The sequence below is a fragment of the Topomyia yanbarensis genome, chromosome 2 (genome assembly GCF_030247195.1).
Source record: "Topomyia yanbarensis strain Yona2022 chromosome 2, ASM3024719v1, whole genome shotgun sequence".
Taxonomy (NCBI): domain Eukaryota; kingdom Metazoa; phylum Arthropoda; class Insecta; order Diptera; family Culicidae; genus Topomyia; species Topomyia yanbarensis.
Genome location: NC_080671.1, coordinates 357,466,051 through 357,491,745, shown reverse-complemented (window position 1 = coordinate 357,491,745; position 25,695 = coordinate 357,466,051). Strand labels below are relative to the sequence as shown.

The 25,695-nt window shown below is 40.4% G+C and overlaps 1 protein-coding gene across 1 annotated transcript in view; it reads right to left on the bottom strand.

The window, feature by feature from the left end:
• Positions 1-24,200, bottom strand: part of LOC131684311 (diacylglycerol kinase eta) — a 455,577-nt gene extending 431,377 nt beyond the window's left edge. The window contains exon 1 of the mRNA XM_058967061.1: positions 22,890-24,200. Coding sequence (XP_058823044.1) covers positions 22,890-23,009 — 120 coding nt within the window. The 5' untranslated portion in view covers positions 23,010-24,200. The remainder of the gene's footprint in view (positions 1-22,889) is intronic.
• Between the last annotated feature and the right edge of the window lie 1,495 nt (positions 24,201-25,695).

The following is a 25,695-nucleotide window of genomic DNA, read 5'->3' as shown; positions in this document are numbered from 1 at the left end:
TCACGTAGTGCTCAAAAACTTTGTGATATGCTGTAGTGTTGCCGATAGACATGTAAACAAACATGTTTTTACAAAAGACTTTCGGACAGGAAATTATGGTTCCAGCTCTGTTTTTAACGAAACCATAAATTAGGAAAGCTTCGTATACTTATCATGAAGGGATCAAGGTATGTTGAGTGTGTTCTATTATTTAGTAACGGAGATAACTGACCCAGAATACTGCATTGTCAGAGAGACCCATACTGCGGTGATCTGCACTGATATTCGGATTTTTGGGACAGGAAATCTTCGTAACGGATGAATATTTTGAATCGATGAATGTTTCAAAATGTTTCTTGTACTTCATTTTAGGTATCAAAGTAAAATGAACGCAATTCAAATTGCCGAAATCGAGGAAAACGTGAAAGAATACAGATGCGGTATTATCACAAATCTCATTGGAGTGGTCCGTTAAGTATGAAATTTCATTAGCTAAATCATAATGGGTTACTATGAGTTCGGTAAGAAATCTATGGTATTGGCCAATATGTTGGAAGGTCGATAAACAGCAGAAGTTTTTTCGAGCTGATATATTAGAAAGGGCCTAATCCAACATGATCTGCTAAACTGCTCACTCGCTAGTCGAATAGTACGAAGCAATTATGGCGTGCTGTCAAAAAGCCGTTTTTAGTATTTATAATTATCGTACGTTTTAAGAAATTAGGCACAAAATTGCTACGCACATTAACAATCAGATAGCGCAAAAATCGGGTTGTTTCGATCAGCACAACATCGAGTATTCGCATTCAAAAGCTGGTGAACTCTTCAAGCACAAAACTTTTTAACGGGACACCTTTATTAAAACGTTAGAAGCACTCTACTTCAAAAAAAAAAAAAAATACATATTTAAATTTCATAAGTATAGGTAAGCGAAGGGATTTTTTTATCTTCCTAGGAGATTGACGAAGCTGTATCATGTGCAACATGATTGTGTGATCATTAACGTTTGATACAGAGCTCCTATCCCTACTTCTACGTGGCGTTAGCTGAGGTACGAGCAACATTCTCGACAAACATGTCAAATGCAAAAATAAGTGCAAATGAGAGCCTCTCTTTGTTTACTTTCTCTTTCGATTATTACGGTGTCATCTTAAAACTTTTCAATATTGTTTCAGGATATATCGAAAAACTCGAAAAACAAACTTATAAACTGCCGAGTTATTAGCGAAAGAGAAAGTAAACAAAGAGAAACTGTCATTTGCACTTAGAACCATTTGACATGTTTGGCTAGCATTAATAAAGCTCGAGTAACAAACCCTGATCATTGGTTGTAGGCTGACAAGAGAGGGGAAAACCGAACTTTTTTTATAAGTTAATTCTGCCGAAAAAAAAACGTTCGGCGAAAATAGCTTCAGCGAAATGATATTGGGAAGAACAGACATTTAAAAAAAGATCCACAGCTTTTTATCCACGTCCAGCGTACGCTAAGTCTCTCTTATACTCGAGATTATTTTAATTGTGTCAATCTTAAGCTGCAATTTTCATAACTCACACTAAAGCTCAACCTATTTAAATATCAGGAGGCATGTGTCTACTATAATCATTAATTAAAACAGGTCTTCTTTATTTTAAGTTTCTGCCTATGTCAAAAAGCATGGCACACAACTGATAGCAGGTCTACTGCTCATACTAACGAACAGTATCTTTCCTGGCGCGGTTGAAAGTTTCCCGTACTGCAGTTAGCAAGCGTATGAATACATGCTTAATTAAAACATACCCACGTCAAGCCTGTTCTATTCCCGGCTGTCAATAGACGGAAATAACCAACAGGAAAGATTGAAATTTTGCTCCCGGTTTCTGTGTTGTGTAGCGTGCTCATACCAGGCACGGAACTTACGGCTAACAAGTTTCACATCAAAGTTGTTCTAAATGGAACGGGACCGGGCATTCATCGCTGCCGGTGGCAGCTGTTGCTCAAAGGCATCAAACATCACCGGAAGGAATTTATTAGAAGGGCATATGGCTTCGGTTAAAAGTGTGGAAACACTTTAGCAGACGGTTGGTACTACAAACCAACAATATTTTCTTTTTTGAAAAATTTCATAAGTTGTATTGAGCGAAAAAGTTTAAAATGTTTTAAAATATTTCGAATTTATATATGGCTTCCAATCATATCGTTAGAGTAAGTGGAAAATGAGCTAGACCAATTCATAAACATTTTTCAAGAGAAATACTCCAACAACCTATGCCAGTTCGCGGAATCGATTGTGGCATATCGAAAAACATCAACCCATGTCACTTCGAAGTATTGCCGTGACAAAGTCAATTCCAGAGGGAAAAGTTAAAATTCGTTATAACGGCAACATGAAACCAGCCTTTTAGAATCGTCGCTGGCCAAAGGTCACGCAAACAGATCGATAGTTATGATACGGTTCTTTGCTAGGCTTTGTACAGGGAGTGGAACTTTATTTGAAATACCCGCCACGCACACGGTGCTAGTCAACCTCAAACATACAGCGTAAGTGCGATATTTTTGAACTACAGGGTGGCTCATATGATGTGTTATCTATAGCGTGAGTCAATGATTATAGCAACACTTTCAAACTTGCGTAATTTTTTTCACACTTGATCGAAATTACCCAAGTTTTACTCAATTTTACTTTACAGTGTAATGTTTACGTCCACTTTGTTGTGCAGTTATAAGTGAGATTCCACAAACCGTTAGTAAAATATGCATATGTTTAGCAACATGCGAAATCCGGGATTGTCGCATCGTACTTTAGGAAAGCGAATATACATCATGATGGAATTTTCGTACATCAAATTGTCAATATCGGATTAAGCCGACGATTTGCAGAGTGATTGCATAACCGTTCTACATGAGAAAGCCAAAAATTTGTTTTAATTCACCTAATGGTGCAATTGTGTCTTTCTCATTCATGAACACAGAGATTGTTTCGAGTGTTATGTTCAACATAAATGTGGGAATATCTGTTGCATCGTTATTACACTTGGGGGCCATCCATACACCACGTGGACAATTTAGGGGAGGGTAAAGGTCACGAAAAAGTCCACGCTGGTCCACGGAGAGAGAGGTGGGGGTACTACTTTTTTGAAACCCCATTTTTTATTAAATAACCCAAAAAAAAATCGGAAAGTCCACGCTTGTTCACGGAGGGGAAGGAGGGGATTAAAATTGAAGTTTTTTTTGTCCACGTGGTATATGAACAGTCCCTTGGCACTTGTACACAATATCAATGATGGAATTTGGAAAGTGCGCTCTAGGTCGTCAATTTAGGTCGAACTGTCGTAACAATTTAATTGCCTTTATTTCTATATAAAATAAAATCTTCGTGACATTTTTTAAAGTTGTACTACTGGAGCTGTAGAGGTGAGTTTTTCGGAAAGGCTCTCTGTTAGAATCACTCACTACAATCGCAGACGTGGCGGGAAATGTCACCCACTAAAAACTTCTTCAGGCCGTGATTCTGATTGTGGTTATCTGGTATAATAAAACAGTAGCTGTCTGTTTATCCGACGTTTCGGCTCAAAAGGCAAAATACGACACCAGATGACTGCATGTTGAACAAAATAATATCTTTGTATTCATGTATCGTCGCGAAGAGCTCGAGCCTTTTTATGTTAACGTGTTCGATCGCGTGGGCTTTTGTATGTCACGCATGCAACCATGTAAGTTACTTCGCGTGTAAAAATTCGATTTTATAACCGTGTGTTCTTGGATGATCGGCCGGACCGTGAATCTTCCTAAGCTCCACTTCTACCAGCAGAAGACAAAGATTAGTCCGTAACATTTAAGTCTATTTTTAATGCTTGCCGCTTCTATATATCCGATTTGTATATTTCACATTCTTGCTCTCACTTGAGTACTATGGCTCTAAATCAGTGGTTTTCAATCGGGGGTGAATTCACCCCCAGGGGTAAACTAGGCCCTTGTAGGGGGTGAATTGTGCGGGATAAATCCATATTTGTTATCCTAACATTGCCACCGGAATTTTGTCTTTATATTGTTTCAGTGGGTTAAGAATTGAGATGCGTTGCGTTGCGTTGCGTTGTGACGATGATTTTGGCGGATTGCACACTGACTTCATCATGTATGACTGCTGATTATCAAATAAGAGTTGCTTATGAAGTGGTAAGTTGGAATTCATACCAATCCGACCCATATTAAATCCTCAACACATGATAGCCATCATTGCCGGCCGCCCCCATCTCCATCGTTCACGGGGAAGGATAAAGGATAAGGTAGACGGGAAGGGGTTTTTTTTTTATTCAAATCGTTTATTTGATAAGGCACGTTGCGTTAGCTTAAAGGTGCCAATTTTGTTTTGTTTTACATTTTAAATTGCTTAAAACTAGGGGATTACATATTGATTTTTTAAAATGAAACTAATGCGATTTTATAGCTATCTTATATATCTACACAAGGGGATAATATTGTTTTCGTAAGATTAGGGGGGTCATTTAGTTTTTGTGGCAATATGGTTTGACATTTTTATCAGTGAGATTATTGGAGCAAATAATGTTTAATTAAGGGGGACAATTTTTTACGACTAACTTAAAACTAGGCATAACTAGAGGGCATGATTGAATTTTGTAAAGATTCGTAATTATAATTATTTTTGTGGGTAGTAGAGTTGGGCAATTTCAACGAGATTATATAATATAATAGTTAAAACTAGAAGAGACAGGGGTAGGGGTGTTACTTCTGGGTATAAGAGTCAGGGGAGGGAGGGTAGACAAAGATGGCAGGGAGAGAAAATTATTTCAGTTTCAGGCATCGTGAGATCAACGGATGGATTACAAACTCGGGTGGCCTTCATCAGGGGAATCATGTACTGGGACGCCGGGTGGTCCTCCTCAAGATGGCAGGGGTTTTTCCAGACGATTTCGTAGTACGGCTCAGATGTGGATCGGCTACATTTCGAGTTAAGCGTGTTATTTTCGTGCCGTAGGTCCCGCGTTTGTTGACTCATTCGATACAGATGCTTTGATACAGGTGGAATAGGGTTCTGAGAATGATAAGGAAAATAAGAAGGGGCAGTTAGACTTGTATATTGATGGTTTTCACAAAGATGTATATAAGGGACATATAGAGGACATCGCGGCTTGCCAGCACATCTCGAACCGGGACGTTTGTTGGTCTTCCTCGGGCCCGCAGGGTATCCATTAGCCGAGACCTGGCGGAACTGTACTCGGTGCACGCCCAGACAATGTGCTCGATGTCGTGATAGCCGTCGCCACAAGCGCAGATACCACTATCCACGAGCCCAATACGCCGTAGATGTGCATCCAGCGTGTAATGGTTTGCCATGAGTCGGGACATCACACGAATGAAGTCACGACCCACATCCATCCCCTTGAACCAAGGTTTCGTCGATACCTTAGGGATTATCGAATGTAGCCACCTTCCCAGCTCCCCACTGCTCCACGAAGTTTGCCAACTTTCGAGGGTTCTCTGATGAGTAATACTAAAAAATTCGTTGAAGCAAATTGGTCTTTCGTAAACGTCTCTTTCTAAGGCACCCACCTTAGCTAAGGAGTCTGCCTTCTCATTGCCCGGAATGGAGCAATGAGAAGGGACCCATACCAAGGTAATCTGGAAAGAGTTGTCAGATAAAGCACTCAGTAGCTCCCGTATTTTCCCCAAAAAATACGAGGAGTGCTTTCCATGTTTCATCGAGCGAATAGCGTCAATGGAACTGAGGCTATCCGAAACGATGAAGTAATGGCCTGCGGGTAATGTTTCAATGACTCCAAGGGTATACTGAATGGCAGCTAGTTCTGCGGCGTAAACTGAAGCAGGGTCACTGAGTTTGTAGGAGGCGGTGAACTTTTGATTGAAAATACCGAAGCCAGTGGACCCTTCGAGGTTTGATCCGTCAGTATAAAACATCTTAGAACAGTCGACTTCTCGGAATTTATTATAAAAAATGTTTGGAACCACTTGTGGGCGTATGTGGTCCGGAATTCCACTAATCTCGTCTTTCATGGATGTGTCGAAGAAAACAGTAGATTCAGAAGTATTTATGAAATGCACACGGTTGGGATTGTAAGAAGAAGGGTTAATATTCTGCGCCATGTAGTCAAAGTACAGGGACATGAAACGGGTCTGAGAATTGAGCTCAACAAGCCTTTCGAAATTTTCAATCACGACCGGGTTCAAGATATCGCATCGAATGAGCAATCGATATGAGAGTTCCCAAAATCGATTTTTCAACGGGAGAACGCCCGACAGCACTTCGAGACTCATCGTATGGGTCGACTGCATGCATCCTAAGGCGAGACGCAAACAACGATACTGAATTCTTTCGAGTTTGATGAAATGTATGTTCGCGGCGGATCGAAAGCAGAAGCATCCGTATTCCAGTACCGACAGTATCGTTGTTTGATACAACCTAATTAGGTCTCCTGGGTGGGCACCCCACCATGTTCCGGTTATTGTACGAAGAAAGTTGATCCTTTGCTGGCATTTCTGTTTCAGATACCGAATATGGCATCCCCAAGTACATTTCGAGTCGAACCAGACCCCTAGATATTTTACTGTGAAGACCTGAGCGATAGTTTGACCCATTAATAGAAGCTGTAGTTGTGCTGGTTCACGCTTCCTTGAAAATACAACTAGCTCAGTTTTCTCCGTGGAGAATTCGATACCCAGCTTAATAGCCCAAGCAGACAAATTGTCCAAGGTATTCTGTAATGGTCCTTGTAGATCGACAGTTTTGGGTCCCGTAACAGACACCACGCCATCGTCTGCAAGTTGTCTTAACGTGCAGGAATTGTCAAGACATTCATCAATGTCGTTGACGTAGAAATTGTATAACAGGGGGCTTAGACATGAGCCCTGGGGAAGGCCCATGTAGCTAAATCGTGATGTCGATAAGTCACCATGCGAAAAATGCATTTGCTTTTCCGACAACAAGTTTAGTAAAAAGTTGTTTAAAGTCGCTGAAAGACCATACTGGTGCAGCTTCTCTGAAAGAATGTTGATCGAAACTGAATCAAAAGCCCCCTTAATATCGAGGAACACTGATGCCATCTGCTTTTTGCTAGCATAGGCCATTTGAATTTCAGTTGAGAGCAACGCAAGACAATCGTTCGTCCCTTTGCCTTTGCGAAAGCCAAATTGTGTATCTGACAGTAAGCCATTTGCTTCGACCCAATTGTCGAGGCGGAATAGGATCATTTTCTCGAACAACTTCCGGATACAGGATAGCATTGCGATCGGACGGTACGAATTGTGGTCGGAGGCTGGTTTTCCTGGTTTTTGGATGGCGATGACCTTCACTTGTCTCCAATCGAGTGGGACAATGTTAGCCTCGAGAAACTTATTAAATAAGTTCAACAAGCGTCTCTTGGCAGAGTCAGGCAGATTCTTCAACAAGTTGAATTTGATTCTGTCTGGCCCCGGAGCTTTATTGTTACACGACAAGAGAGCAAGTGAGAACTCCACCATCGAAAAAGGTGTTTCGTTCGCGCTATCGTGAGGAGACGCGGCGCGGTAAATCTTCTGTGCCGGGGCGGAATCCGGACAAACCTTCTTGGCGAAATCGAATATCCAACGGTTTGAATATTCTGCACTCTCGTTAGTACTGTTTCGGTTTCGCAAACGCCGGGCCGTGCCCCAAAGAGTGCTCATCGTTGTTTCTCTCGTTAGTCCGTCAACGAACCGGCGCCAGTAACTACGTTTCTTGGCTTTCATCAAACTCTTCATTCGCGTTTCTAACGTCGCATATTGTCGATAGCTAGCGGGTAACCCGTCGTCCCGGAAGGTCTTATACGCGGCGGCCTTCTCTGCGTACACGTCTGAGCACTCTTTGTCCCACCACGGATTAGGAGAGCGTTTTTGTATGTTCGCGCCGGGTACTGGCTTAGTCTGAGCTTGATTCGCGCTGTCGAGAATCAAGCCAGCCAAAAAGCTGTACTCTTCCTCCGGAGGAAGTTCTTGGATAGATTCGATGTTGTTGGATATCGCGGCAGCATAGCTCTTCCAATCGATATTTCGTGTGAGGTCATACGAAATATTGATTGATTTCAATGGCCTTCAACCGTTATTGATTGAGACTACAATCGGCAGATGGTCGCTGCCGTGGGGATCAGGAATTACCCTCCACGTGCAATTTAACCGCAGCGATGTTGAGCAAAGGGACAAGTCTAAGGCGCTCGGGCGCGCTGGAGGAGCAGGAATCCGTGTCATTTCACCCGTGTTTAAAATTGTCAAATTGAAGTTATCGCAAAGATCCTGAATTAAGGAAGACCGGTTATCATCATAGAGGCAACCCCATGCTGTACCGTGAGAGTTAAAGTCTCCTAAAACTAGTCGCGGTGCTGGCAGGGATTCTAAGATGTCTTGTAGCCGTCGGTTCCCAACCGCGGTGTTGGGGGGAATATATATGGAAGCTATGCAAAGGCTTTTGCCTTTGGTTGTTACTTGACAAGCGACAACTTCAATACCTGTTATCGAGGGAAGGTTAATTCTGTAGAAGGAATAGCACTTTTTGATCCCCAAAAGCACTCCTCCATAGGGGGTGTCTCGATCCAGGCGAATAATATTAAAGTCGTGGAAGTTGAGATCTACGTCGGAAGTTAACCAAGTTTCACATAATGCAAATGCATCGCAACTCAAATTATTTATTAAAATTTTGAAGGAATCGATTTTCGGGATGATACTTCTGCAATTCCACTGTAGAACAGTGATCAAATCCGTGACCTCGTTCGATGAGTTAGCCATCGAAGGATACAATCGCTGAGAGGAGGGGCCATTTAGCAGTCAACTGCTTCAAAAATGTTCTCACTGTAGGGAGAAAAGCTAACATAAGACTTTTAATAGGATCAGTAATATTGAAAGTTTTTATTATCCAGTCCACTATGTCCGAGAGTTTTATAATTCCAGTGCTGTGATTACTCTCGAACTGAAACAAAGGAACACTTGGGATTTTTGATGTTCCTGGAAGTGCTGGGAATTCCTTCTCTGAGCTTAATCCTCCGAGACCAGGAGCTAATTGCTTCGGTTTGGTTGCAACACTTCCAATAGATGTGACTTTCGGAGCCCCCTCAAGGGACACCTTCTGGCCTTTACAAGGAACTTTACGAGAGGAAATGTTCCTCCTCTTCCTATAAATTCTAGGCACCCTAGTAGATGTTCCCTCTTGTGGGTTACCAGCCTCGCCCTCGTCAGGAGGCAAGTGAGTATAGATGTTTGCTGAGGATGGTGGCGTAGCATTCTTTAACATTTCTGCGAAAGAATGTTTGGATCGTCCCGCAAGGGAACGTTTCAACTCTCCGCACAGTAAGGACACTTTTCGGCTTGCTTACTGCACGAATCATCTGGATGATTCTCCCCGCATTTTCCACAGCGGGCCTTATTGCTACAATGGGTGGCTGTGTGACCCAGTTGTTTACACTTTGTGCAATTCATGACCCGCGGCACAAACAGACGCACAGGCAGACGAACCCTGTGCAAGAGGACGAAATTTGGCAAAGCGGTTCCAGCGAAGGTCACCCGATAAGAGTTTGATTGGGGGTACGTTTTTGACCCATCCCCCGCAACTACTACTGAGTGCAAACGTTTGCACTCAAGTATTTTCACTGGCTGAAGTAAGCGGTCTCTGAAACGGCCAACCCCGTACTTCAGCAGATCCTCGCACGTCAAACTCTCATCGGTTACGACGCCTTCGGATTGTACTTTTATAGCTGGAATATACACGTTATAATCCCGCGTAAAATGCTCACAGTAAGCAATATCGTTTGCCTGCTTTGAGTTGGCTAGCAACACCCTTATCTTGTCTGAGCGGACCTTTGAAATTTCGGTCACAGCCGAGAACCGTTCCGTCAGGTCTCTAGAAATCTGAAGAAGATTCAGTGATTTAGTCTTGGGCCGAAAGAAGACCACAAATGGACCAGTTGAGAGTTCTGGATAGCATTTGGGTCGGGGGGAGCCTTAGAAGTTGAACCCGATTCAACTTCCATTTGACCATCCGGAGAGGGAACCATAGAAAACGTCAACGCACGGGGTCAGCGCCCGCGCAGACGGAAGAAAGCAATAAATGTGTTACAAAAGACAAAAACCACTTAGCTTTAAACTGGTGTCCAACGACGAATCGATCCAGCTTATACAGCTGGCTATTGTTTAATCCTCACACGCGAACAAAAGACTGAGGACCGAACCGAACTGGCAAAATAACCTTGAATGCGGATTAACAATATTCTTTATCGCCTCACACAGCACTACGGACTAGAAAAAACAACCTCTGTCTCGATGGAGAGCTCGAAAACGAATGAAATTAGGCCCTTGTAGGGGGTGAATTGTGCGGGATAAATCCATATTTGTAATCCTAACATTGCCACCGGAATTTTGTCTTTATATTGTTTCAGTGGGTTAAGAATTGAGATGCGTTGCGTTGCGTTGCGTTGTGACGATGATTTTGGCGGATTGCACACTGACTTCATCATGTATGACTGCTGATTATCTAATAAGAGTTGCTTATGAAGTGGTAAGTTGGAATTCATACCAATCCGACCCATATTAAATCCTCAACACATGATAGCCATCATTGCCGGCCGCCCCCATCTCCATCGTTCACGGGGAAGGATAAAGGATAAGGTAGACGGGAAGGGTTGATGCTCCACCTACTTAACGGAAGGACGACGATTCATTAGACTCTCCCAGGGGTGTCGCGGAGTTGGTGGTTTGGAAGGGTATAAGGTCTAGGATTCGCTCCAAGCAAGCGATGCGACCTGTAAAGAATATTTTGTTATGTAGTTGTTTATTTAGTCTTCGAGTACACGATCACTCGAAAAAGAAAAGATCTTTTTTAGTTTACCGTGAGTATCCTATGTTTCCTAAACAAAAGCAATTTGAACTCCAAACAGCCGACCGTGGGAATATTGCCTAGAAAAGCTAATCTTATCTGCGTATTTGGCCGGATCACTATCTATTGTAATAGTATTTAGACAGAATTCGCTACTTCTTCTCTACGATATATTTATTTGGTTGAAAACTACCGAGTGATAACACGTTATACAGACAGAGAGTTACGATAGCGCGAGATGTTATAAATCAAGGTATGTATTTCCTATTTTACGTATCGGATGGTTTGTAAAATACACGTATACAAGCGATAAAAATGATCATTGAAGAGAAATACAAAGGATTATTAACCTAATACACGGACTGGTTAGCAATAACGGAACTTGAAATTGAGTTAATAAAAACAGACGCGGCGAATTTTCAATACGTATTGACCCACGATCATCGATACTAGTCAGATTAAAGTCTTGTTGCGGCTGATTTCCGATCAGATATTCATTTTTACGGTACTGTTTCCTTGATTATATCTGTTCGCACCCTCTCATTCTGCTACTATCGGCAGAAGGCTGATAGCACCCAGTCGTCGCCGGTCTAAGGACCAAATGTCATTAATAGACTTAGACTCCTGAATCCAAACTCAGCTAAAAGCTTCTACAGCTGAATTGAATCTACAAACGGAACATGGCGCCTCTTTGCCATTCCAATCCCTTTAGTGAAGACTATGCTATCTCACCGTTTGACGACCTCAGTGGGTTAAGAATTGAGTGGAACAGGTACAGGGTTCTAATTGGAAAATTATGGTTTTTATTCAATTAAAAATCTTTTTTTTTCTGAGAGAGTAATGATGGTAAACAATTTTCAGAAAGGGGTACATCAAAAGGATCAATATTCGGAAAGGGGTACATGGAACGAAAAAGGTTGAAAACCACTGCTCTAAATGTTCATAATATTGCCTCTTTTGGAATATCTGAATACCACATTATGGTGTTAATAAGCTCTACATAAGAGGTAAAATACCAAAAATAATAACACAGACATGTACTACGAATAACTAGTTGATAATGACACGAGCTTTTATAGTACCTGAATAATAGTAAAACATTTTTCAACCTTCCAATAATCACTGTATGGAAGTATTCGATAAGGTACTGATGTGGTACTTGTAAACATCACTGGAATACTTAAATGAGAGGCTGAGAGCAAGAGTGGGTTAAAAATTCGCTTCGAGCAAAAGTGGTATACGTTTTATTTAGAGCAAAACCGGTTTAATTACCAGTCAGAGCAGAAATGGGATGAAAAAAACCTTAGCGCAAAAATGGGCTAAAAAGATATACCACTTTTGCCCTGAGAGGATATATATTCCATTTTTATCCTAAGAATGTTTTCAAAAATGATTTATCACCGATCAGGGAAAACCATCATCAATATGGGTGTCATTTGAAAGGGGATTATCAGCAGACATCGAAAATTGACCATTACCGCTATTTCGAAGTCCAAGATTTCGACTTCCGGTTGCCACAAAATAGTGAAAACCACCATCAATATGGGTGTCATTTGAAAGAAGGTAGTCAGTAGACATCGGAAATCGATAATTACACGATTCTGAAATCCAAGATGGCGACTTTCGGTTACAAGAAAATAGAGATAACCATCATCAATATCGTTATCATTTGAAAGGGAGTGGTCAGTAGATATCGGAAATCGATAATTACGCCATTTTGGAATCCAAGATGACAACTTCCGGTTACCACAAAATAGTGAGAGCCACCATCAATATGGGTGTAATTTGAAAGGGGATGGTCAGCAGACACCGAAAATTGACCATTACCACTATTTTTAAATCCAAGATGGCGACTTCCGGTTGCCACAAAATAGTGAGAACCACCATCAATATGGATGTCATTTGGAAGGGAGTGGTCAGTAGATATCGGAAATCGATAATTACGTTGTTTTGAAATCCAAGATGGCGACTTCCGGTTATCAGAAAATAGAGAGAACCATCATCAACATGGGTATCATTTGAAAGGGGGTGGTCGGTAGAAGTCGTTTTGGATCCGATTTTCTTTCACTGCAAACACTACATTGCAACAACACGGTTTTATGCCTAAATGATCGACAACCAACCTGCTCTCGTTCACAACATATGTACTCGATGGATTTACTAACGGATTGCAAACCGATACTATCCCAAGTAACAATTTTGGTTATATTGAAGTTTTATAGCGTTTAATAAAACTAATATTTAAAACCTCCCATGCTAACCTTATGATCTTATATACTTCCTACAGGCTGCTATAAACCCATGTTATGACAAATTGGCCCAGTTTTATTGTAATCAGTAGAACTTGTTATGCAAACTATCGTAGGAGTAATAGTTTTATTACAGTTCTATTCTACTCTTTAGGTGTGATATTAAACCAACAGCATAAAACCTTCTCCTGACCTAGCAGTGTGGAAAACCACTATATGAGCGCTATTAAACCATCATAAAACTGTGTAAAGTCTTCCTGAAGAAATCCATAAAACTTCTTATGCTATCCATGTTAGAACTTTCAGTTTTAACCTGAATTTTTTCACTGATTAGTTGTATTCAATAAAATTTTATCGTGGTTTTATTCCTTGACATCGCATGATGCCAATCATCGAACAAAATACCATATTGTAAGGTATACATTTTTTCAGAATAGTGAATAAAAGAACTTTATTATTGTTCATAACACATCCATGCGTGTTTGAAGGCATACCACTAATGATTTATGGTGAAACATCATGAAAGAGCAACGCAAAATAAATGCGCCCCATGAATTCTACTAAAAAAGAGTATTCGGTAATATTTTTCTGCAAATATTGAAACAACACTTAACCAAGTTTTGGAAAAAATGTTAAATGTTAAATTCAAGGATTCCTTCATAAAATCAGGATAAAACATTGATAAATCCCCGAGGCATTTTAATTGTTACTTGGGATATTTACATAGATCTATCGGCGGCTTTCGACAAAATCAACCATGATATCGCAATAGCGAAGCTGAACAAACTCGGTATTCATGAACAACTCCTCCGCTGGTTTCGTTCCTACCTCGATGGAAGGAAATTCCAAATCAGCATTAAGGACTGCCTATCTGAACCACTCTTCGCTACATCCGGCATCTCAATAGGAAGCCATATTGGTCCAGTCATATTCCTCCTCTTCTTTAATGATATCAATATCAAAATACAAGGACCCCGCCTTTCTTTCGCCGATGACATGAACATTTTTCGACAAATACGGGATAAAACCGATGCCGACTTTCTTCAGAGTGAATTGGAGAGCTTTAGTACGAGATGTGATTGAAACAGAAAGGTTTTACATCCGAATAGGAGAGAGAGGGTAACAGTGGATCAGCAGGAACTATGAAACATTCGCAATAAAATCATAATGCATGATCGGAATCGTCTCATTCCCTCATATTTCACAATTTATAATTCTTTACACGTGTTGCTATATTTTGGAAGAGATCTGATAACTCTATCTCTTTTAATGGATATTTGTTTCTTTTGTGATAGCCAGGGTAAATTTGCAATGATAAACATTATTCCAACTTTATGAATTACCATTCATTGAATAAATGTTTAGTCTATTGCTATTTATAGCAAATTTTATGCTCAACATTTGCCGCGAACAAAGTTTTTTGGTAACTACTCATGGTTCTGTGTAATTTCACAATTTTCATGAATAGACCCATTGGGTAACTGTGAAACGATGGCGTATGGGGAACAGTGATTTTTGTTTGTTTTTGTGGTCTGTCTCAAAATGTCAATGGGTTCCGATTTTCCACAGTAAATACTACTCATATAGTGCAAAATTAGTAAATTTGGCAAATTTTGTAGAAATTGTCTCTTATTTCAGGATTGCAGCTAATATGCATATATGGTGGTTCGATGTTACGCGATGATATAGTGGATTCTTTCGTAAACAAACGATTTTCGCCTCAATATAACTTTAATTCAAAGCGTTAGGATCATTCTTCGTCAAAACAAAAGAATAAAATTTATAAGTAGAATATTTCACTATAGACGACATCGTGTTTCATAGTTCCTACCCATGGGGCACACTGATACATTTTACCACCAACTGTTTATTATCCAAAAAATGTTATTTCCCGTGAATTTTACCAGCTGGAAAAAATATATGTATTAGTTAACAACATAGTGGCACTATGTATCACTTTTGATTACACAAATAACATGTATTATCATCAAAATTAAATTGTAGAAAAAATGTGTTTCATTGTTACCCTCTCTCCCCTAAATGCTCAATCGTTACGTTTACGCGGAAACGCTATCCGATTCAGTTTAACTACCATTTATTCGACTGGAGCATTCCAAGACACTCTCACGTGAAGGGTGATGGAGCCATCATGGAATCAGCACCACACACTTCATACTTCGTGGATAAGGCATGAAGACAGCTTGGGTTATTGTTCTGCTGTTTGGAATCCGTACTACCAGAATGATGTTGACAGAATCGAGGCCATCTAGCGCCGGTTCATACGCTTTTCACTCCAACATCTTCCTTGGTAAAACAGATTTCAGCTGCCAACCTACGAAAACCGGTGTCAGGAAATACAGCTCGATACTCTAGGTATCCGGAAGGTCTGCTCTCGAGCCCTACAAATTATGTTCAAATTGTGTTATTTATTCATATATCATATCATTGCATGTTCGAGTAATAATCAGGATACGAAGTCTGTCGAAAACGGAGCTCAAGTTGCGCTACGTAATGTAGTACCAGGGCATCGGTTTTTTTCCATGAATCATATTCAGTTATTTATTGAGTTATTGAAATACATATTTCAATATGTGTCAATACTACCTCTTACTGTGCACTGTCTTTCAAATGACAACCATATTGATAATGGTTTTCACTATTTTGTGGTAACCGGAAGTCGCCATCTTGGATTTCAAAATGACTGTAATCATCAATTTTCGGTGTCTGCTGGCCACCCCCTTTCAAATGACACCCATATTGATGGTGGTTCTCACTATTTTGTAGTAACTGGAAGTCGCCATATTGGATTTCAAAATGGCGGTAATGGTTAATTTTCGGTGCCTGCTGAACATCCTCTTTCACATGACACCCATATTGATGATGGTTTTCACTATTTTGTGGTAACCGGAAGTCAGCATCTTGGATTTCAAAATGACTGTAATAATCAATTTTCGTTGTCTGCTGACCACCCCCTTTCAAACGACACCCATATTTATGGTGGTTCTCAGTATTTTGTAGTAACTGGAAGTCGCCATCTTGGATTTCTAAATGGCGGCGATGGTCATTTTTCGGTGTCTGCTGACCACCCCTTTCACATGACACCCATATTGATGATGGTTTTCACTGTTTTGTGGTAACCGGAAGTCGCCATATTGGATTTCAAAATGGCGGTAATGGTTAATTTTCGGTTCCTGCTGACCATCCTCTTTCAAATGACACCCATATTGATGGTGGTTCTCACTATTATGTGGTAACCGGAAGTCGCCATCTTGGGTTTCAAAAAGACAGTAATGGTCAATTTTCGGTGTCATATCTGATTCTTTTCTTAGCGCAAAAATGGGTTAATATTCTATACCAGTCTTGCACTGAAAATTTTGTCGAACCACTTTTGCGCGAATTAATATTTGACCCACTTTTGCCTGAGGTTGTGACGAATATACCATTTCTGTTCTAACAGAATATTTAAACCCACTTTTGCTCTTAGAAAAATTTTAACCCACTCTTGCTCTCAGCCTCTCAAATAATACTAAAATAAAATATTATACCTCGTTGAGGTTATAACATAATTTATTCTTGAACATGATATATAGTTTTTCTTCTTGGTTTTGATATTATTTTCTATATAAAAAATCAGTTAACAAATTTTCTGTTGCAATTAGAGCTATGTTCACCTGTTTAAACATGTTTAGATATGTCTAAGGAACAAGCTTTGATGATATGTGGGTATGTAGGGCCTAATAAATCAAAGTGTAAATGATCTTACTACGGAAACTAGCAAGAACACGATTTTTGATTGGAGACACCTCTAAACGCAAAGTTTTTAAATTCACACTTAAAACAAAAATCTGAGCTGACCCATATATATCCCAAAATTTTTTCAAAATGTCAAATGTTTTTTTTTTTGAGATGTCTAATATTCATGGAGGGTCATAATACAAAGTTCAATGATGCATTGCGTTCAATTCATGTGTATCGTCATCCGAAAACTTGTTGAAATACAGACGTATAACCGGAATAAGTAATACACTGAAAACCGCGTAAATTCCAAAATCCGCGTAAATGAAAACCGCGTAAATTTCAAAAACCGCGTAAATGAAAACCGCGTAAATTTCAAAATCCGCGTAAATGAAAACCACGTAAATTTCAAAAACCGCGTAAATGAAAACCGCGTAAATTTCAAAATCCGCGTAAATGAAAACCGCGTAAATTTTAAAATCTGCGTAAATGAAAACCGCGTAAATTTCAAAATCCGCGTAAATGAAAACCGCGTAAATTTTAAAAACCGCGTAAATGAAAACCGCGTAAATTTCAAAATCCGCGTAAATGAAAACCGCGTAAATTTTAAAATCCGCGTAAATGAAAACCGCGTAAATTTCAAAATTAGCGTAAATGAAAACCGCGTAAATTTCAAAATCCGCGTAAAAAAAACTGCGTAAAAAATACCGCGCAAAAAAAACTTGAGTGTATATCGAAGATTTTTTTTGTCTGTATGTTCTTTGAGGTTCATAACATAATACTCTATGTAGTATGAAGTTCAATATGCATGTCACAGATCAATTAAGGTCATCTTTGAGCACAGGTCTAAGGATCTACATGCACAACAACTGTAAAGAATTGCTGATAAAATGAATCGATCAAAATGCAAGTGAAGTGAATCAATATATTCTCGCTACTGGCTGGTACATGACGGATATTGAATATTTTCGGAACGGGCGTGACAAGTAGATGGCGGAAATTGAAGAGTGACGTCGTTTCGAAATTCAAGATGGCGATTTCTGGTTGAGCAAAAGTTTTGAAAATTCTAACAATGCGTATATTTTTGGAATGGGCGTTACAAGTAGATGGCAGAAATCGATGAGGGAAGCCATTTTGAAATTCAAGATGATGACTTCCGGTCGTGCAAAATTTGCCAAAACCCTTACAATATGGGTATTTTAGGAGCGAGTTTATCGAGTAGATAGCAATTGAAAGTCGTTATTTTAAAGTTTCAGGTTGTGTCATATATTGATTTCCGGATTCCGGAATCTACTCAGCTAGTTTAAAAATATTGTTAGGGTTATAGAAAATTTTACTTTACCAGTTGACGCCATTGAATATTGTAAGGTGACATCGAAAATCGCATTCTGGCATTAATTCTTGCATCCCATTCCATGTTAGTAACATTAATTATTTTGCTCGACCGGAAATCGCCATCCCATACATCAAACATGTATTTAGCGTATCGAATTCTGTCATTCACTCGTTAACTTTCTTCCAAAAATATCCATTTTGTTTGTTTTGTAGAGAATTGTTGGCATACAATAAAGATCCGATTTGCCTAGCCCCGATGGACTCCGGCAAACGAAGCAAATAAAATTCGAGTACATAAACGCTTTCTTGGACATATTTTTCTTACCTTAAAGATTCAAAAATAGAAATATCATTTTTTTTCATTTTGCACAGGAAGTTTATAATTAATAACCAAAAAGGGGAGTGGGCGTAGCGTATTGGTAAATCAATTGCCTTGTACGCAGCGCACCTGGGTTCGAGTCCCGACCCCGCACATAGGGTTAGAAATTTTTCCTAAGAGATTTTTCTAACCCGAAGAGGCGAATGACCTTAAGGTTAAAACCTCTATAATTGAAATAAAAAAAAACCAAAAGGGCTATGATGCTCTGTCTAGGAAATATCGGAACCGGAAGTCGCCATCTTGGATTTCAAAATGGCCTAAAGCATCGATTTCCATCATTGACTCGTCAATTCCATTCCGTGGATACTCATTAGGGTGGGACAAAAAATAGATTCCAAATTCTTAGCTTGATCCCTGAAACTATATTTTTGCGCCCACTGTTTAAAGTTTACATGGGATTTTATATGGGAAAATTTACTTTCACGAAATAATTCCTCCAGGAGTCTCCCATTGCTTCCCAAAAATAATCCGTTATGTGGCTTTTGTAGGAAATTTAACAAAGAAACAAAGTCTCGAAAACTACGAAACGATCTGACGCTTGAGAAAAAAGTTATTAAGCTGAAACCAATTGATGCTCTGACGATAAAATATTCATTTTTTCTAGCACCACAGTTGTTGGTTGTCCAATTATTTACAATTTTGTTTTGATCTTTTCTTAATGTGTCTAAATCATTTATCTATACTGTTTGGCCAATTCGCAAGAGTTTTGAGGGATAAATTGAGGGTTCTTTTGTACGCAATAAGAAAAAGTTAAAAATTTTGTATATAATAATATAAAATTTGTATATAATTTGTCAGCAGCAGTGATGGATTTTTTTATTTTTAGGAGGTAACGGGCGACTCTTGGAAGAATTAATTTGCAAAAGACGTTTTCCTCATACGAAATCCCATATAAACTTTAAACCGTGGGTGCCAAAAATATAGTTTCACCGATCGAACTAAAAATTTGCAGAGTTGTTCTGGGAGCTAAATGGGAACCAAAAAGTTACTCGGATCGAAATTTAATTTTTTTCATATAACCTTGTCTCACTCTAATACCCATATTTTTAAGTTTGAAGAGATTATTCTAAACCGGAAGTCGCCATCTTGGATTTCGAAATAGCCTAATCATCGCTTTCCGCCATTAACTCGTCAATCCCCATTTTGGAGAAAAATACATGTTGTTGAGGTTATAGAGTTTTCTAAACCAGAAGTCGCCATGTCAGATTTCCAAATGGCCCAAAACATATATTTCCGTCATTGATTCGTCAATTCCATTCCGAAATACCCATAGTGTTAAGTTTAAAGAAAGTTTTTTAAACCAGAACTAGCCATTTTGGATTTCAAAATGGCACAAATATCGATCTTCATCATCTACTAGTAAATCCCATTCCGGAAAAAAACCCACATTGTTGAGTTTATTCTAAACCGGAAGTCACCATCTTGGATTTTAAAATGGACCTCATCTACTCATCAATTCCATTCCGAAAATACCCATATTGATGAGTTTATATAGTTTTCCAAACAGGAAGTCGCCATCTTGGATTTGAAATTTGCTTCAAATATTGATTACCGTCATCTACTCGTCAACTCCATTTCGTTAATACTCAACTTTTATTAGTAATTAATACTTTGCTATGAATATTTTAAATTATGTACAACTTCACACGGTACTGTTCGTACTCCAATTTTTTTTTACGAGAGTGGCTTTTAAAAAAAACTAGTTATTTCGAATTTAATTCGTAAAAAAGTTACGTAAATCGAGTATTACGTACAAAAGAATTCGTAAATGGAGCTTTCAGTATATTGTGCAATGCCTTTATGATTACTTAAGAAATCGTGAAATGCTAAACCCTATAATGAATGTTTCATCCATGTTAGTGCCAGAGATGCTGCTAGTATAGAGATGTGCGAAGATTGAACCCAAAGCTTTCAATCGATCACAAAACAAACGTTCCAACAGTGCGATGGAAACAAACATGGCGGATAGCGCGTGGGAAGTATCAGTGAAAATTGCAGAACAAACGAATTTTTGTGTTAATAAAAAGTAACTTACAATCAAATAATAATGCGGCTGCAAATTCGATTTGATACACGTAACTTTCATGAAGTGGTAATATGTTTTCGGTTTTTCATTTTAACAGTAACTAGCTAATACCCATCGCGCGTTGCTGCGATTTGCAACGAAATATGAGAAAAACACAATTTGTTCTGTAGCGCCATCTGGTGGGCAGATAATCCCCAACTAATAGCTTACAAACACGCTCCATAACAAAAGCCTACTATGTATAAATTTTTATGGAAATTGGTTATGCCGTTTGGGAGTCTATAAATCATATATATATATACAAACTTTGACTTTTATATATACAGATATGCAATAGGGTTTTTAAGCAAAACAAAAGTTTGGGCAGGTATTTCGTCACAGACGAGTCGAATTCAATGAACTACTTCCAGGCAAACACCAAGTAAAGATACGTGCCTAAATTTTTACTATATTATTCCTTGAATCGTCTTTTCACTTCTCAAATCTTTTGTAACTCCTATCCTTCCATTAATATTCTTTACGTTATTACTTTGTGGCGGGAATAAAATGGTCGCCTAACGAATTTCATCATCAAAGGCATCGGTTCTCTGTTTGAAGCCTACCCATTGAACACGGTCTGACCATTCGGGACATTTTTCGGCGAAGAGTATTCTATACATTTCTAAAAACCCAAAGAAACAATATTCGGACGTGACCGGAATTTTAAAAGTTCGCTTCGATAAAATCAGAAGAGCGGTTATAAGTAAACGACTTTACTGGAGACAAGATCCTTACAAAGAAGCATCGTGACTATGTACCAGCCAACAAAGTTGAGATTAATGGCGTAGTCACCGACAGTGTTGCGAAACGAGTGAGAAGCACATCAAGCCCGTTTGTTCGCGGGCGTGTACGAATAGCATGCCTAGCGTTCTTCATCGTTCGCGCCCGGGTGAATCAAAACCGCGAGCGAGAAACCCAAGCTTTCTTGCAAGCTTTCATCTAGTAGGCAGCAATTCCAGGAAGCTTTGCTCGCGAGAAATGAATTGAAGAGCACAGGAGAAGCTTTTTACGCGCCAACGAACGAGAATAGCATCACTAGTTACCGATACGAGTGTGCTGTGGTCACCGGTACGAGTTTCTTGTCTTGTCCGTCTTGTCCGTCTTGTCCGTCTTGTCCGTCTTGTCCGTCTTGTCCGTCTTGTCCGTCTTGTCCGTCTTGTCCGTCTTGTTCGTCTTGTCCGTCTTGTCCGTCTTGTCCGTCTTGTCCGTCTTGTCCGTCTTGTCCGTCTTGTCCGTCTTGTCCGTCTTGTCCGTCTTGTCCGTCTTGTCCGTCTTGTCCGTCTTGTCCGTCTTGTCCGTCTTGTCCGTCTTGTCCGTCTTGTCCGTCTTGTCCGTCTTGTCCGTCTTGTCCGTCTTGTCCGTCTTGTCCGTCTTGTCCGTCTTGTCCGTCTTGTCCGTCTTGTCCGTCTTGTCCGTCTTGTCCGTCTTGTCCGTCTTGTCCGTCTTGTCCGTCTTGTCCGTCTTGTCCGTCTTGTCCGTCTTGTCCGTCTTGTCCGTCTTGTCCGTCTTGTCCGTCTTGTCCGTCTTGTCCGTCTTGTCCGTCTTGTCCGTCTTGTCCGTCTTGTCCGTCTTGTCCGTCTTGTCCGTCTTGTCCGTCTTGTCCGTCTTGTCCGTCTTGTCCGTCTTGTCCGTCTTGTCCGTCTTGTCCGTCTTGTCCGTCTTGTCCGTCTTGTCCGTCTTGTCCGTCTTGTCCGTCTTGTCCGTCTTGTCCGTCTTGTCCGTCTTGTCCGTCTTGTCCGTCTTGTCCGTCTTGTCCGTCTTGTCCGTCTTGTCCGTCTTGTCCGTCTTGTCCGTCTTGTCCGTCTTGTCCGTCTTGTCCGTCTTGTCCGTCTTGTCCGTCTTGTCCGTCTTGTCCGTCTTGTCCGTCTTGTCCGTCTTGTCCGTCTTGTCCGTCTTGTCCGTCTTGTCCGTCTTGTCCGTCTTGTCCGTCTTGTCCGTCTTGTCCGTCTTGTCCGTCTTGTCCGTCTTGTCCGTCTTGTCCGTCTTGTCCGTCTTGTCCGTCTTGTCCGTCTTGTCCGTCTTGTCCGTCTTGTCCGTCTTGTCCGTCTTGTCCGTCTTGTCCGTCTTGTCCGTCTTGCCCGTCTTGTCCGGCCACTCCCTCCCAAATATCACTAGACTACTGCCAGTGGTCGATGATATCATCAACCTTTCACGGTATCAGTTCAAAAAGCAATTTCATCCATTTCACCCTTTTCCATTTACGTTGGTTTTCAATTCGATTTCCTGCATCATACATGCGTACACACCCAATGACACCATGTATTTAATGGCACACAAGCCCAACATATATCCCACCGCACTCCGATTCCAATACCTACCGCTGACTTGACATCCTTCTTCGTTGACAACTTCCGGTGGAATATTTTGGCCGGTTCACATTCGTTTTCACTCTCGGAAGACTCATCCCTGGTTCGTGGACTTTCTGGTGCCTCTGCCATTCCTCTATAGCGACAACGGAACGGCACACACTAATCGCTCCAGATTTTTTTTTCGGCTCGTTTAGACCACAAGAATGGTGAAAAACACCCCAAACGCGCTAATTTTGTTTACCGCTATTTTCCCTGCTCCCACTAAATAAACCGCCTCCAACCCTCGTGGGTTTGCTGGTCAACTATCTCTCAGTACGAGACTAGGGATGTCCTATTCGCAGCTCCCTGAATACCCTTAGCATTCTCTCGTCCTCTCGCGAAAATCACTTTTCTTTGCACTGTCTGTCACGTTTAGAACACAATGTTGTTGGCGACGGCACTCGATGTTATGGTCGTGGCATCCTTTTCGGTTACCGCTTTTTTCTTTCTTTTCTTCAGTGCATCCCATTTTTCATCGACGTAGAGTAATGCACTTGCGAGTTCCATTGTCAGCGTGATCAATCCTCATTGTTTCACTGGAAAATTTGTTACACTGTGTGCCTTTGCGGTCCGCAGTTAGGGAGCAATTTTCGCAATGTTGATTGTCTCTCTTCTTCTGTCCGAAAAGTGATTTTAAGTAACACTAGTTTCATATGAACACGGCATTTTCGTAAAACTGTTTGGTTTAATGCAAACCCATCTCAAGTTACTAACGATCACCTTATTTGATATTTTTATATTTTACACAAGAAAATGACTAGCTAGACTTTGTATAACTTTTGCTTATTAGTAACACGCTTATGCTTTTCCTTCCCGATGAAAATTTCGCTCTTCTCCCGTCACCTTTGGCCTTTGGAAACTATTTTCTATATTTACGGCGACCGAGATTCATTCTTTCGCATAGCCACCAATTCAGTAGCTGAATTTTCACAACATCCCGTTAGATTTCTTCGCAGTCTTCGTCTCTGCAGCTTTCTTTGCGAAAATTCCACCTGCTGCACACACAAACTAATCTCATCCGAACTTGCCAAGGTGGGTTCTGCGCCTGCTAGCTCTGGTGCACTAAACTATTATCAACCGAAAAAGACTACACGGCACCGAAGAAAACGAAATACACGCTGCTTAGTCACTGCTCTACGCACTACAGTAATTAGATTGAGCGTTTTAGAAAAGTTTTTTGTGTTTTTATGCTATGCTGGAGGCTTTTGATTTGGTCTGGAGGAAGGAAAAACACAAAATTTCACCCGAGCAGCAGCCCTTCCACCCAATAACAGGCGAACGCTCTCCGGCAGCTTTCGAGCTAGAGCCACCGTCCTGGCGGTGATGCGGCACAGTGTGTATATGCACAAGCGTCTCTCTCGGTCCACGATCCGGTACAAGGATACGCCGATACCCTGTACTAGTATATGTGCAAAATGTGAAAATACCGTTCTTATCAGGAAAGAGAACAACCGAAGCGGGGAGAGAAAAATTGTGTGTGCGTATCATCACTACTAACGCACTTTTCCAAAGTGATACTCATACTCGCAACGGCATCATCATGCTAAAAGGATCCGCTTGTAGCACGGCTGGGTGTCTCCGTTTCCGCCAGTACCGGTAGTAATGGTGTAGTAACAATAGCAGCAGGAAAACTCGGTGGGAGGTAGACGCAAAAATCTGCCTCATCTCACATTTGAACAACTACCATCCCACCCGGCATTGCCCGACCCGGTTTTCGATTACCGTGAAGGACTCATTTCTCGAATACTTGCCTCATTAAAATGTGATTAAAAGTTTACAGTTATGATACATAGAGGGTTAATTTGAAATCATAGTAGGCTTTTCGGGGACCTTCAACACACAACAGTGCTGTCTTATGTATCCGCTAATGAGACCCATAAATGGGTCACTAACGGTACTATGAGCTTCAAGCACTACGGCGGATCTATGATGAACGATCGTAAAGTGAAAGCGCCAATGGAAGTGGTATCCGTCTAACCGATGGTGACTAAAGCGGGGGAGGGGGTGGTATTTACGAAAATTGTAAAGTGTACTCAATTTCATCAAACGATTGCTGAAAGTGCTGAATGGTGGGAGGGGGTAATGTGTGGAGTGTGATTTACAGCTGTCCTATAATTTTCATGACTTAACAAGTCAGTGGTGTAGCCAGAACATTGGCCTGGTGGCTTCAATGAAGCCGTTGTTTCCGCTGATAAAATGAAAAGCAGGAGTTGCGTGAACAATTTCATACCTTTTCATTCGAAAGTTTTGGATTCTGCATAGCAAAGTAAGTAAATGAGTCAGTCTTGTACTGCTCTTCATCTATAGAATCCTTTAAATCTGGGGAAATTTCGAGAAAATTGGATTTTGCAAATAAAAATTAGTTACGATGATTATTTCTCCAAAAAATCGACCAAAAAAAAGAAATATTTGAGCAACAAAGCTCAAACCAAAATCTTGAAAAAAAAAAACAACCTTTTTAATCCACCTAGTGGTGCAATTGTGCCTGTCTCATTTATTCAAACTATGATTTAATATCTGGTTACGTTAAATATAACATTGTGGAAATGCCTGTTACATTCTTATTACACTTGATAAGCATATATAGTTACACGACTACCACGATCCTGATAAGCAACATGTCGACGCTGACACAGTTGAAACAAACAAAAATATAATATTTTGTTAGCTTAATCAGCGTGAGTTCAATGTTGGGTTCATGTAAACACATTTTGAAATACGGGGTGGTGAGAAAGTAATATATAATTAGTGGGTGAGGAAGGATGCGCCGGGAACC